Source organism: Octopus bimaculoides, chromosome 11, assembly GCF_046866305.1.
Source record: "Octopus bimaculoides isolate indiv1 chromosome 11, ASM4686630v1, whole genome shotgun sequence".
Lineage (NCBI taxonomy): Eukaryota > Metazoa > Mollusca > Cephalopoda > Octopoda > Octopodidae > Octopus > Octopus bimaculoides.
The window spans coordinates 77,568,927-77,585,121 of NC_142938.1; the positions used below are offsets into that span (position 1 = coordinate 77,568,927).

At 36.6% G+C, this 16,195-nt stretch overlaps 1 protein-coding gene across 1 annotated transcript in view; it reads left to right on the forward strand.

Moving 5' to 3' along the window:
* The window catches only part of LOC106883236 (protein MON2 homolog), a 704,123-nt gene that overhangs the window by 96,324 nt on the left and 591,604 nt on the right, over window positions 1-16,195 (forward strand). Inside the window, exon 14 of the mRNA XM_089360635.1 lies at window positions 5,046-5,248. Coding sequence (XP_089216761.1) covers window positions 5,046-5,248 — 203 coding nt within the window. The remainder of the gene's footprint in view (window positions 1-5,045; window positions 5,249-16,195) is intronic.

The following is a 16,195-nucleotide window of genomic DNA, read 5'->3' on the forward strand; positions in this document are numbered from 1 at the left end:
TAACCCTAAGTCAGACTTAATCAAACAGACATTTGATGTAAAATAACTTCCAGTTGTGACTACTCCGTCATTTAAAATAATGTCTAAACTAATTATTTCTTCTTACAATTTCCTTCGTGTAAATCTATCATAACTGCTCATTGCCATCAATTCATGTTACTGTTTCACCTAGCGTTATCAACCATTCATCCTGCATACTTGCTCATGCCAGTATTGTTCTTTTGTCTCTTCAGCTTAAATCAACGATACATTTTATATTGTATTATTTTCACCTTCTTTAAGGTGGAAAGCTCATAGAACCATTAGTGAGTTGGACAAAATGCTTAGTAGCACTTCTTTGGAGCTCTTTATGTTCTGGAATCAAATTCTGCCAAGGTTGGCTTTGCATTTCATCATTTTGGAGTCAGTAAAAGAAACACTAGTTGAACATTTGGGTCAATGTAATTGCTGGTCTTGTGCCAAAATTTAAAGCCATTATTTTCATATTTTCTCATTTATTTGTTTTAAAATTAATGATGCAGACCCAATTTGTCATATTCATGAATTCTTGTGAAACTGTTTTTGATCCTCTTCATTTTTATCCTGTGTATCATTTTCATACATCATTGCTCCACATCTCACAGTGAATGTCTTGTATAAAATGAAAGAGATGACCTTTGCTGAGGTAGCAATTCTTAAACCCTTTTGTTACTATATCTCTTTTGAGATGCTCTGCATTTCTTTCAATTAATTTTTAAATATAACAAAGAATTTAGTAAAATAACTTAGTTATCATTAAGCCAGTGTTAGGAGCATAAATTGTGACTAAGGTTTGGTGAAAGATTTTTATTCAGAACCTTTGAAAACAAGACATTTGTACTGCAGAGTCAGAGGTGGTTTCAGCCGGGTTGGTATTGAAAGGGTTAATATAATCCTTTGAAGTTAAATGATAAACCGCATCTGTGTCTGGCAAGTCAGTTTGGCATGGTGGCTTACTGTTTTAGGTGCCTGTGTAGTCACAAACAGACATAGACACTCTCTCAGCCTACTCACCCCTAACCCAGTGGAATGTCCTCTGTATGACAGTTGGAAGATGAGGGCGTTACACTAGCACTGTGTTGGTACTCATTGTAGGTGACTAGATTGGACGAACATGAAATGAAGCACCTTGCTCAAGGACATTTCATTTCAAGACTTGCTGCACAGTCCAGAAATTGAACCCCATAACCTTATGATTGTGAAACCTTCAACACTAATATCACTCTAATATCAGTTTAAAATTCTGGCCCAAGGCCAGTGAATTCAGAGGAGGGGTTAGGTTGGTTACATCCACCCCAGTGTTCAAGTAGCACTTATTTTATTGATTCCAAAAGAACGAAAGACAAAGTTGACCTTGGTGGGATTTGAACTTAAAACGTAAAATCAGACAAAATGCTTCCTTGTTTTGGCATTGTGTGATAGTTGTAAACGAGAGTCCATGTCATACAAGGCGTGTCATTCATTTCCTATGTTCTGCAAAAACATGTCTGGCCATGGGGAGGGAGATATTACCTTGCTTGGAAACCGGTGCGGGTTGGTGACAAGAAGAGCATCTGACCATAGAAAAGTTCTATCAATAAACTTTGTCTGGCCCGTGCAAACATAGAAAACTGGACATTAAAACGATGATGATGATGATGATGATGATGATGATGATGATGATGATGATGATTCTGTCTCTTTTGTGTCTTTCAACTTGGCTGAAACTGTGATTTCACAGTTGTATTCTGTGTAGAAACCTTTATTCAAGTCGTATTGACTGACAAACAAGTCTATAAAAAAAAAGTGTTTTCATGTGTCAACAATTTAAATGGTTCTTTTCTTTTGTAAGAAGTCATTGAATTTGGTTCTTTCTGTTTTTCTTCTTCTTTGGAATGTTTTCTTTATAATTTTTTTTTTATTTCTGAGAAAACATCCTATTTTTTTTTTTCTTTTACACTCTGAATGGGTTTTTAAAAGCAAAAAGTCAAGAAGAACAAAAAGAAAAAAAACTTGAAATCATAAAAATAAGAAACGAAGGTGCCACTTTGTGAGTCTGATCTCTAACATTACACATACGACAAGCGAGACTGATGTGGCCATGCGAAGCAGAAGAATGCATCACATACTTGGGTCACTCTACTCACAGCCTCCACTCTACTCACAGCCTCCACTCTACTCACAGCCTCCACTCACTGCTGCCACTCACAGACTCCACTCACTACTCTGCATTCTCATCATCATCGTTATCACTGTCATCAACATCGTTTTAACCCCCCCCCCCCCCCCCCCCCCCCCCTTCCATATTTGAATGGATGCCCTTCTCACTGCCGACCCTCAATTGTTTTGAAGTCAAGCAATATTTTCTCATGGCCGGACATGTTTTTCATGAAATATTGGAAATGAATGGTACTGTCTGTGTAACATGGACACAACTATCATGTGGTGTCAAGACAGGAGACACAATCACATTCTCTCACCTTCTTGCAGACACATATGTATACATATTTTCTCTCTCTCTCTCTCTCTCTCTCACATGCACAATGAGATTCTTTCAGTTTGCATCTGCTATATTCACTCTCAAGGATTTTGTTGGTTTTGGACCTTAGTAGACAATACCTAACCAAGGTATCGCAGAATAGGACTGAACCTGAAACCATGTGGTTGCAAAGATGACATCTCACCAAGAGAGTTCTGTCATTATAGGATATTAATGAATATATATTTATCAGATGTAAAAATTGTCCACAGCTGGAGGGAAAGTGAGGTGCACCAATACTACGTTGATACTCCTTTTCAGCTGGTTAGACTGAAACAGGAAAAAAAAAAAAAAAAAATTCCTGTCCAGGAATTGAACTGTGACCTTAAGATCATATGCTCAGTACCCTAACCACCAGGCCATGCACCAATATAGCTAAATAGAAAATGAAGAAAAAGAATGAAGGGAAGCTTTTTATAAAATCCCTTAGAACCATGCTGTTGATGATATTTGAACATGTGATGTTATTTTGGTTTCTCAGTTAAGAATCTATTGTTATTCTTTGTCAGATATTTTCTTGTTTCTTTTCTTGGTCTTCTTTTCTGCGATTCCTCTGATGCTTTTGTTCTGTGTCAGTTTCTAAGACAGCTTTACATATTCACTGCTGAACAGGTTGTTATTCTCCGAACCCAGTAAAACGAGTGAAAATAAATTGATAGCCAATTTCACAATGGAAATATTGAAACATATAACTATATTAAGAATTTTATGATGACATATTCATTGTTGAATAATTTGTTATGTAATAAAAGGTGCTCGGGCAAATTAAATTGATGGCCGTTTCAAAGTTGATGTGTAGCTCTATTATATTTTATAATTACAACTTCAAATGTTGTAGCTGTGAAATCAGTCTGGGCTGTTATTGATGATTATGCTCTTTCAGACTTGCTTTCTAATAACTTTTCCAACTTAATAGTATTTTAAATCATTAATCTGCATCTTTTTTTTTTGAAAAAGAAAATGAAAATATTTCACCTTTTTGTCTTCATTACAAATTATTAATTGATCATTCGGAATGGCAAAATTTGGTTTTGGTGACTCTTTGAACAATTGGTCTTTCTTCACTGTCCAAATTTTTTTCATTTTCCTATGTTTCATTCTATAAGTCCTTCCATCTGTTTGTGTGAATTTCTTCCAATCAATCAAACTTTCTCCATGTATATTTTTGTTTAATTTTTGTAATACTGAATCTGTTTACAGTACCTTGCACTAAAATATATGTATGTATGTGTGTGTACACACATGCATATATGTATCCATACATAGAATGCTGTATAAACATGAAAGAATAAATCCACAGCAATTAAGAGCTCAATTAACAACAGGTTATTAAATTCCCAGAGGTTATTGCATTGCAGTAAATCCAAATGAGACAGGCTTGCATCCATATCCAATTTTTGGCTAAAACGTTTTTAAGAGCAACTTATTTAGCATAAATGCATGCTACTTTGTCATATTCATGACTGTTGACTTAAATTAATTTAATTCAAGTTAATTATGTATCACAATTATGTAATTGTACTTTTTATGGTGTTTCTCTTAATGAAACAGCTGTTGAATACAGTTAAAGTCTGGAATATATCTGCAATTTATGCTTTTTTTGCTAAATATATGTGTATGTATGTATGTACATATATGTATCATCATCATCATTGTTTAACTTCTGTTTTCCATCTGGCAGTGTTTTACAGCTGGATGCCCTTCCTAACGCCAACCACTCCAAGAGTGTAGTGGGTGCTTTTTATGTGCCACTGGCACAGGGGCCAGAGGAGCTGGCATCAACCATGATCGGATGGTGCTTTTTACGTGCCACCAGCATGGAAGCCAGTCAAAGCAGCAGTGGCATCTGCCACGTTCAGATGGTGCTTTTTACATGCTACTGGCATGGGGCTCACAACTACAATTTCCATTTGATTTGATTTTGATATTGGTGTTGATGATGTACTTGACTCAATAGATCTCCTCAAGCATGGCATGTCGCCCTATGATCCAAGGTACTTTTGAGTGGGCTGGTTATGTGACACTGGTGTAGGTTCCAGCTGTGGACTCACTTTATTTGCCGGGTCTTCTCAGTCACAGCATACCTCCAGAGGTCTCGGTCTTTTGTCATTGCCTCTGTGAGGCCCAACGTTCGAAGGTCATGCTTCACCACCTCAACAAATATATTTCACACGGTTCAAACATTATCTGATATAAAACTGGGTAAGCTTTCTTAAGATGGACAGATATGGTTATTATAATCAAAGGTTCACAACCTACTCAGTTTCAACACAGATGGGGCTGTTTATGACTCGGTTGTGAACACTTTAGCCTGGATTAAAACTCGGAGTAGATTGTTAACTTGTGCTATAATACACAAACAAGCATATGATGATAATGGTAGTGAGAATGTATGCGTGTGCTTGTATACACACACACATACACACACATCTTCAGGATATGTCTCATGTTTCAGTTCTATATGCAATGATACTCATTAATGTTTCTCGTTAATTTCTCTTCATTACAGTACTGATGAGAGTGCAACTGAATCCATATTAAAGTCACAACAGATATACGCAAGTCTTTGCGGAAAGATGTCCCTTAATACAGCCAGGGATGCATTCATCACAGCACTTTGTAAAGCATCGTTACCTCCACATTATGCCCTGACGATACTCAATACGAACCCGTCTGCTGGGGATTCAAATACTGCTGCTTCGCCACCCAAAGGTAATGCAAAACAACAATTTAATATTATTTCTCTTTATGACAGCGAGCTGGCAGAAACGTTAGCACACCAGGTGAAATGCTTAGCGACAGTAGAAAAGAATATTATTTCTCTTTATGGCAGTCAGTTGGCAGAAATGTTAGCACGCTGGGCGAAATGCTTAGCGGTATTTCGCCCATCGTTATGTTCTGTGTTCAAATTCTGCTGAGGTCGACTTTGCCTTTCATCCTTTCGGGGTCAATGAATTAAGTGCCAGTTGCGTACTGGGGTCAATCTAATCGACTGGCACCCTCCCCCAAAATTTCAGGCCTTGTGCCTAGAGTAGAAAAGAATATTATTTCCCTTCCCAAGGGAGTGAGCTGATGGAATCTTTACCCTACTGGTCAGAATGCTTAACAACATTTCTTCTGACTTTACGTTCTGAGTTTAAATTCCTCCAGGGGCAACTTTGCTTTTCATCCTTTCGGAGATTGATAAAATAAGTACCAGTGCACTGGGGTTGATATAATTGATTTATTCTCTTCCCTGGAAATTGCCAACTTTGTGTCAAAATTTGTAACCATTATTATTATTCTTTCCCTAATCTTGAGAAATTAGGCTTCTCAAAACCAGAAAGGAGAAAGCTGATTCGGAGACTGCTGATCCAATCATCACTGGAACTGTAAAAATCTGTAAAACTTTTCAGAAGTTTATCATTTAAATATATATGAGCATGTCTAGATATGCAACTATATGCATGAGAATGCATACATACAATGTACAAATCTGCACATACATACATACATACATACATACATACATAAATAAATAAAAACAAAGATATCCTGTTGTTGATGTTGAAATTCCAATGAAGGAACCTTGGATCTAGGTTAGAAACCAGTTCTTTCTCTATTGGCAAGAAATCTTGAAATAAAACTAAATAATGACATACATACATACATACATACATACATACATACATGTATTTATGTGTGAACGCATGCACATGCATACATGCATGCTCACACATACTCACATGGCAGGCTTCTTTGCAGTTTCCAACTACCAATTTCACTCATAAATATTGGTCAGTCCAAGCTTTTAGTAGAAGATACTCACCCAAGGTGTCATGCAATGAAATCGATCTCAAAGCTATGGTGTTGCCAAACAAACCTCTTAACCCCATAAGCATGCTTTCATGTGCTTAATTTAGTTTTTTTTATTACTTAATCATAGGAGGAAGGGCAAATGACCCTTTTCAGGGCCTTGAACCTGAAGTGAGGAAGATGAGAAGTTCTTCTTAGACTGCAGCCCTGGCCTGACTGCCTGCAACAGAGTTGGCTCTACTAAAGGCTTGCAAGGGCCATGCAGTGGTGTTAAAGCAGAAAATACACAGATTAGGAATGGTTCCTTCAACAGTCTGTTTCTTTCTACCAAGTTTTACTCAGTAACACTTCAGTGTTACTCTGCCCGTAGCAGAGAACACCGGGCCCATGTACTGCATACACAATAGGATTGAACCTGATGCAATATGGTTTGGAAAGTGAACTTATTAACCATAATGTACTATGTTGTTTTTACCTTATTTTTCTTATTATGAACCCTAATTTTATTGTGTTTCTCCCTCGTCTGTTACATACCAAACGATATTATAAGTAAGAGATAGGTAACAACAAGGTGGCAGTTTTGCATCCCGACACTTGGTTCTTTGATGTTGTTAGTCCACTCTTTTGCAGGCATTCAGACCAGATCCTTCCCCTTCCCCACTTCTATCCTGAACCACATTTATCTTTCCTACAGACATTTGGCTGGCCATCAGTCATAGCAATCACAACTCCAAGACTAACAGATTCCTATATTCCAAAAGATCTTTACGGATGCTGCTACTTTCACTCAAACTCTCTGTTTGCCCTCCACCTTTAAAATATATTTTTAGTCATGGAAAAATTTGGAGACTATTCAACTTGTTAACTTTATTCAATTAGTATTATAAATGGCTTAATTAGCAATGTTGTCTTCAGTTTATTTCAGTCTGAATAAGTTGTAATTAACAAGGAAAAAGTGTTCTGAAAAACCTGAGATATTTGAAATGTTATAACATTTTTGGTTTATTAAAGACAAATTGTTCTTAGAGTTAATAATACAATTTTTGCTAATTTAGTAACAGTTAAATAAAAATTTGAAATTAACTTATTAAAAAACAAAGCAAATTTTGTAAAATTGCAGTGATCTGCATATGTGTCTTGATCAGGTCTGACAGACAAATAAAAGGGCTGTTTCTGTGAGCCCCTTTTGTAGATGACCTCAGCAACGATTGATAGTGTCTTCTTTATCACAAATGGTATCTTTAACATATTTTGGGCAAGACCATAATAATGTTTATTCCAGTGTATATGGTGACTGAGGACATGGTACAAGGAATGAAGAAGAATCCAAGCTGTTGGAGTTCTGTGATGCAAATATGGTAACCCCCTGCAACCATTGGCTGTAGGAATGCTGCCAGCCAACTAATTACCTCTCAAGCAGGTGAACAAGAAATGATATAGGCAACTAGTTGTGAATACTACATTTTTGTTTAGTGAAGAATGTACCATTCACCTTAAACTAGGAATTAATGGCATCAGAGTAAGAGCCTGAAAGGTCACTAAATGCACAAGAAAGATTGTTGCCATAGTAATGAAGCTAAAGCACACAGAGTGAAGCCACTTGGCACAGACTGACCTTGAGCTCTGCTGTATATGCACACTAAGTTTTAACATTCTAGCTCACTTCCAGTGTTTAGAGCAGTGCTTGGAAGGAATGTGTGTAGTGTGTGATCATTGCATTGACCATGACAGAGGAAGTTGAGCAGAAAACCTGCATCAAATTTTGCCAAAAGCTTGGCAATACCTGCTCAGAGGCTTACAAAATGTTTTCAAAAAGTTTTCATTGTTTTTGACACAATCAAGGAGATCTTGTGCAACTGAAACCTGACAGTCTTTTTGGTCAGCTGAAAGTAGTTTTGGCATAAACTCGGCAGACATGCGTTTCATATCAAAATCTTCTGTGATAAATGACTGAACTGAACACTAAGTGATTTGACGATTTCCCCTTACAGCTGCACACATATTTGCGATGTTTTTCTCAATTCTGCTGGTTGCAGATCTCCCGGAACATTTGCCAATATCAACATTTTTTCAGCCATCTTGGAAACATCTGAACACATGAAATAAATTCTTTAATATTCTTCAAAGGCTTTGCGAAGGTAGCTGATTGCTTCTAGGACACACATGAAATAAACTCTTTAAAATGTTTCAAAGGCTTTGCAGAGGTAGCTGATTGCTTCTGTTACCTTTGTGATTTAATTAACTGTAGAGATGAATGACCATTGAAAGCACTGAATGAAAGAAAAATGAGGAAAGCTGGAAAGAAAAGAGTTGAGCAGATTCCACCAGAGGTGTGATGTCAGTGTGCATGAACGGTAAGGCATAAATGTGGTGAGAGTAAAACAGGGTACAAAAGGAATTGGATGCGCTGTGCAAGAGAAATAACACATTTGTGCAGGCATGGTCTGTATGGAGAATGAATAATGGGGAAAGAAATGTCCAGTAGTCCAAGTGGTAGAAATCTGTGAAAGAGTAAGACTTGAGAAATACATTGAAGGGGAGAAAGCTGATCTCAAGAGGCTAAATGTAGTGAATGAAATTACAAAAAACTGCAACACTTGGGCTGTTTGATGAATAGGTTGTACGCAACAACAGATAAAAATGAAATAATGTTGGGAGTTTTCATTGATCTCAGTAAGGCATTTGATACTATACCACATGACATTTTACTGAAAAAATTGGAAGTCATAGGGATAAGAGGTAAACAATTGGAACTTTTTAGAAGCTACTTGTAGAATAGGGGAAGACAATGTAAACTGTGGTGTTCTACAGGGGGTCTGTGCTTGGCCCTGTGCTGCCTGACTGGCCCCTGTGCTGGTGGTATGTAAAATGCACCCACTACACTCTCAGAGTGGTTGGCATTAGGAAGGGCATCTAGCTGTAGAAACATTGCCAGATCAGATTGGAGCCTGGTACGGCCTCCTGGCTTGCCAGACTTCAGTCAAACTGCCCAACCCATGCCAACATGGAAAGCAGACATTAAACAATAATGATGATAATGATGATGATAAATGACCTGCCTAATATTATAAATAAAAAAAAAAAGTGAAATTCTTATGTTTGTTGACGATATGAGTATTTATGTATGAGGCTGGTCCCTTGGAGAACTGATCTCTACTATGAACGACATTATGAATGATGTTATGGAATGGTTGAGACTTAATAGACTGTCATTAGATATTGATAAAACCAATTCCGTTGTTTTTAAGCCAGCACAGAAGAATATTGATTTGGTAAATGAAGTAATGATAAATGGTTCCCCTGTAAAAAGGGTTAATTGCATTAAATTTTGGGGTGTAACAATTAATGAAGATCTGAGCTGGAAGAATCACGTTGAGGAAGGAGCCAGTAAAATGTCATGATTGATAGGGATTACTTTTAAAATACGGCCATTTGGGAATAACAAAGCTATTCTTAGATTGTACAACTCCTTAATGTATCCAGTAATGATTTACATGAATGTAGTGTGGTGTAACAAACACAATTATTTGATAAATAAAATATTTTTGTATCAAATAAAAATACTTTAGAATATTGGGTGGTATGCATTACTTAGCACATACTGGTCCACATTTTAAGAAATATAAAATCTCAACTATATTTAAAATCAATGGAAAAAGATTGTCCTTCTTTGCCCATAAATGGCAACCTGATATGTACCAGCCTTTCCTCTCAAAAAAAAAAAAAAAAAGAAATGATAAACTTTGAAGTCAATTGCAAGAAAAGTCAAGATCAAAATAATTTGTTTGTTGAAAGAATTAATCGTAATAGATTTAAAAACATGCTAGATCATACATCATGCTCGATTTACAATAGTCTTACAATAGAAATCAAAACCATTAGAAATATAGATTTGAAGGCAAACCTGACTGTGCCACTGGAATACATAACAGAAATTGGTGAGCTCATTTCCATCTTTTCTTGTTTTATTTGGTAAGGAATGACCTTGGTCTCCTACAGTATGTGCACACTGGAGGATTCGTCTAGATAATAAATGTTAATTTTCATTCATGATTGCAAGTCAACATGCTACTTGAAATGCTTTAACACTTTTTAAGTTGTCCTACAATGTCTGATACTATAAGTCTGCACTAACCAATATGTCTCATCGTTGCAGATAGGTTGTGTGTCAAAGGATCGACATCTTTATTGCATATCGTAGCCTCATAGCCATAAATAAAGAATAAAATAAAATGTGCTGGAAAAGATCCAGTATGGAAGAAAACAGATGTAAAATTGATGATGGATAATGTTGGTCTACATGATGTCTAAATTTAAAGATATTGTGGTTTAGTAGGTGGAATTATGAAAATCAAAAGATTGACTAAAATAATATAAAATGAAGTGGAAAAATAGCTAAATTATGTATGATGCAGAATTGCTTATTTTTGAATTATTCAAAATATCTTTGTAAGAAGGAAAGCTCGTTAAAAGGTTAAAGTTCACAAGTTTAATATAAATTACATAACAACAAAGAAAAAAAATAATATTTCAAACAGGTTTTCGTTAGAAACACTTAACATATTAAGGCAAAAGTTTGAAAAAAACATTAAACTATTTGTGGTGGTTTTATTTGGAAATCTATAAGTAATTGCTGAATAATTTTATTGCATAAATAGTTATCCTATTTTTATTGTTTCATTTTTTCGGTTATTGCTTCCTAGTTTTCTCTTTTAGTGGATGTTAATATTTAATGTAAATTACCGTTAAATTATGATTGCTTTTTCGTAAATATTCATTGAAATGTCACTTGTGTTCATTTAGCGTTGACAAATTTCACGCATTGAAATAAAACAATATTTGGTTTTTGTATCTTAGCATCTAATATTCATGAAACAACTGAATGAAATATTTCCTTATTTGTTTCTGCTGACATATAATTTCTGTTGAGTCAAATTACTTTGGAAATGGTTACACTGTGACATAGTTTCAGTCTTTAGTCGAGTCTTAACCCTTTCGTTACCGTATTTATTTTGAGATGCTCTGTGTTTCTTTCAATTAATTTTAAATATAACAAAGAATTTAGTCAAATAACTTAGTTATCATTAAGCTAGTGTTAGGAACATAAATTGTGACTAAGGTTTGGTGGAAGATTTTAATTCAAAACTTATGGAAACAAGACATTCATACTACAGAGCCAGAACTGGTTTCAGCCAGGTTGGTAATGAATGGGTTAAGACAATAATACAAGAAAGCAATTACTTCCTCCTCCAAAAGCCTCATTACTGTGGCTCTAACAGGTCCAAGAACTTAGAAGTTCTTGGACCTGTTACCATTTTCAACTTCCTTCTTTTATAGTTAGACATTGAATTTGGGGTCAAACGGACTCTTTTTCTTCTACCATTACATGATCCAGGTTCAGTCCCACTGCGTGGCACCTTGGACAAGCATCTTCTACTCCAGCCTTGGGCCGGCTTGTGAGTGGATTTGGTAGAAAGGAACTTAAAGAAGCCCATCATACATGTGCATGTGTGTATGTGTATGTCATTTCTTTGTTTGTTCCCCACAATGGTTTAACAATCAGTGCTGGTTTGTTTACATCCTCATGGCTTAACAGTTCAGCAAAAGAGACCAATAGAACAGTATCAGGCTTAAAAAGAAAACGAACACACACATATATGCACATGTACAACAGGCTTCTTTTAATTGTTTCATTCATTAAACTGTGGCCATGTTGGGGCATCACCTTGAAGAGTATTTAGTTGAATGCAATAATCCTACTCCTTTTTTAGTCCTTTTTTTTTAGTTCCTTTTTTTTTAAAGCCTGGTACTATTCTACTGGTCTCTTTTGCTGAACTGCTAAGCTATGAGGATGTAAACAAACCAACACTGGTTGTTAAACCATTGTGGGGAACCAAACACAGAAACACACACACACACATGCGTGTGTGTGCGCACACATGTATGACAGGCTAATTTTAGTTTCTGTCTACCAAATCCACTCACATGTTGGCCTGTTGGAAAGTAAAATAACTTTCTCATTATTAAGCTGGGGTCTGGAACAAATTAGCATAAAATTTTGATGGAAGATTATAATTTAGACAACTTTAAAACAGTAAGTTCCTGTCATAGAACCTGGGGGCGATCACAGGTGGGTTGGTATTGAAAGGGTTAAGTGGGTTGCTGTAAGGAATGGTATGCAACCATACAAGCCATGCCAAATGTATGTGTGAGGTATGATCCTCTGATCATACATATGAGAGAAGTAAATTTGAATAAGATGAAAAATGGCACCTGTGCCCAGCGTCGCCTTTCTGGGACTTGTGCCCACGGCATGTGTAAGGACTTTCGAGCAAGATCGTTGCCAGTGCCCCTGGACTGGCTCTTGTGCAGGTGGCACATAAAATACACCATTTTGAGGGTGGCCGTTGCCAGTACCCGCCCGACTGGCCTTCGTGCCAGTGGCACATAAAAGCACCCACTACACTCTCTGAGTGGTTGGTGTTAGGAAGGGCATCCCGCTGTAGAAACTCTGCCAAATCAGATTGGATCCTAGTGTAGCCATCTGGTTCACCAGTCCTCAGTCAAATCGTCCAACCCATGCTAGCATGGAAAGGGGACGTTAAACGATGATGATGATGATGATGATGATGATGATGATAAAATTTGATGAACTATCTAACCCATGACTGCATGGAAAGCAGATGTAAAATGATGGTAATGATGTTTGTACACTCTATGAAACAACTGGGGATTGCTTTTATTTCCATCTTATCTTGCTGTTTTATTACAAGCAAGCAAAACAAGATTTTGCAGTGATTTTGTTGCAGATGTTAGCATCGTTTTTCCACCATTTGTTGATGAGGTGGGTTGGGAGCTGCGGCGGTGGTGGTGGTGGTGGTGGTGGTGGAGAGAAGATCGAAACAGTGTTTATAAGAATATTAGCTTCACTTTCTGTCCAGTTATGTTTGCTTCATGCTTCACATGTGTTGCTAACCATATTTAGAAGATGGTAAACGATCACATTGGAAGTACGTAATTAATTAGCTAATCAAATGATTTCTATTTTTCACCATTTTGTTTTCTTTGTGTGGCAGATAGCCTTTCTTTTTCTTTTTACTGGATTGTTTTGGTTGTTTCTTTGCACTCTGGATGTTTATGAACAGTGGTAGGAAGTGATGTTTCGTTAATTAGCATTTAAGCAGTTAATAATGGATTAAAGAGATATTTGTTGTTATAGTTTATTTGTTATTTACTTGTATATTTTATCAGATTCATTCTTGCTTGTTTGCACAATTGGTTGTTATGAGAAGCGATGGAGACCGAATCTACTTAAGAATTTATGAATGGGTTACGCAATTAATAATGCATGCACTGATAATTAAGGATTATAAGCATTTTGTGTTATAGGCAGAAAAGAAAAAAACACATACAAACATATATATTTGTGGAGAAATGGATGCATGTTTGTTTGTGTGTAAGCACACACACACACACACACACACACTTCTTTTCTTTCATCTGTCTCAAGTTATTGAACTTTGGCAATGCTGGGGGCAATATCTTGAATAGTTTATATGATTAAATCATCCCTAGTGCTTATTTTAAGTTGGGTATTTATTGTAGCAATCATTTTTTACTGAATTGCTTGGAGGTTTAATGATAATATGCACCCAGTACACATGGTACCATGAGGTAATGTAGTAACACAAGGAAACACTAACACAACACACACACACACACACACACACACACACACACACAAGAGCAGGCGCATAGATGCAAAATAAGGTGGGAAAATACCAAAGGTTGAGTAATATGCTGTTTATTAAAGCTGAAAACAATTTTCACAAATGGTTATGAAGAGTTTCAAGTGACTATTCATATATATATATCATCATCTTCATCATTGTTTAAAGTCTGTCTCCCATGCATGCATGGGTAGGATGGTTGACAGGAGCCGGCCAGGTAGAAGACTACCCCAGGCTACTGTATCCATTTTGGCAGGAGCTTTACAGTTGGATGCCCTTCCTAACACCAACTATGCTGTAGAGTAGACTCGGTTCTTTTATATGGTATCGTTTTTACTGCTGAATGTCCTTTCAAATGCCAACCATTTTACAGTGTTGACTAGATGCTTTTTACATAGCACCAGCACTAGTAGGGTAACCAAATAACTTGCAAGACAAGGAATTTTATATATATATATATATATATATATATATATATATATATAAAAACACAATCCGAACATGATCGATGCCACTGCCCCCTGACTGTGGATCCCGTGCCAGTGACACATAAATAGCATTATCCAAACGTGAATGATATCAGGCCCGCCTGACTGGCTCCTGTGCCAGTGGCATGTAAAAAGCATCCACTACACTCTCAGAGTGGTTGACATTAGGAAGGGCATCCAGCTGTAGAAACATTGTCAGATCAGATTGGAGCCCGGTGCAGCCGCTGGCTCTCCAAGCCTCAGTCAAACCGTCCAACCCATGCCAGCATGGAAAATGGACGTTAAACACTGATGGTGATGATGATGATGATGATGTTGATGATGATATATATGTGTGTGTGTGTGTGGGTGTGTGTGTGTGTGTGTATATATATATATATATATATATATATATATATATATATATATATATATATATACACACACACACACGTACACAAACAGAAGTCTGTAGGTATCTGTGCATGCATACATGTGCATGTGTGTATGCCTATATATGATATATCTATATATATATATGTGTGTGTGTGTGTGTTTTTGTGTTTTTGTGTGTTAATATTTGTATGGAACCCAGTGTTCAACAGACTTTGTTCATAATTGTTGACTAACACAATTACCAGACTTGAGTCCTCTGTCTGTCTGTATGTACGTATGTACGTATGTATGTATGAATGATACAATACAACATGACACCCACACCCACACACGTCATGAATTCCTATTCACTTGTAAGGATATTAAACAAAAGCAGCTGAACGACAAACATTTGATAGACAAGCAGGTGGCAGTGTTCATTTGAATAATGATCTTATAATTTAATTCACAAACAATGAGATGATAAATTCTTTTATTAAAACAGCACAGAGCAGTTTATCATACATATTCAAACATGAGAAAACTGCCGAGTAAACAAGTTTTTATTTCCATATTTTTCATAGTTGACATATAAATATATGTGATTGAAAATGTCATGAAGATTAGAAGAGAATTGTATAAATAGTCTTCAACCTTTTGGTTCTTCTTGAAGAATGGTTCTAGTTAAAGAATTTCTTGGGTCTTTTCTCATTCCATCGGAACTTGAGTAACTGTTTTGATTGGTTGCTGTGAGAACGTCTGTGTAGGATAGTATTTCTGTAGTGTACGGCATCATCATCATCGTCGTTTTGATGTCCATGTTTTGCATAGGATCAGATGGTATTTGTTGAGACAGATTTCCCGTGGTTGGATGCCCTTCCTCTAGCTAACTCCTACTTGTTTCTTAGCCAGGTAGTATTTCCGCATGACCAGACATGTTTTCACTGAAGTGAGGGACACTGCTTGAATGATAAGTGATATTCATTTTATATTCTCTGTATGCACAGACATGAACATATGTATACACGTGTGCACAGAGAGAGAGAGAGAGAGAGAGAGAGAGAGAGAGCAAGCTTCTTTCAATCTCCATCTAACAAAATTCATTCACACACAAGGATTTAATTGTTCTGGAGATGCACCCTGCAGACACTTCATCAAAGTGCCGTTTGGTAGGATTGAACCTGAGGCCACAGGGTTGGGTAGTGAACAGGTAAGGAGTGAGAGAAATTCAGCAATAGTTTCAACACGAACATGTCTTTTTACTCTTGGTAATTTTCCTGTCTCTGTCTATA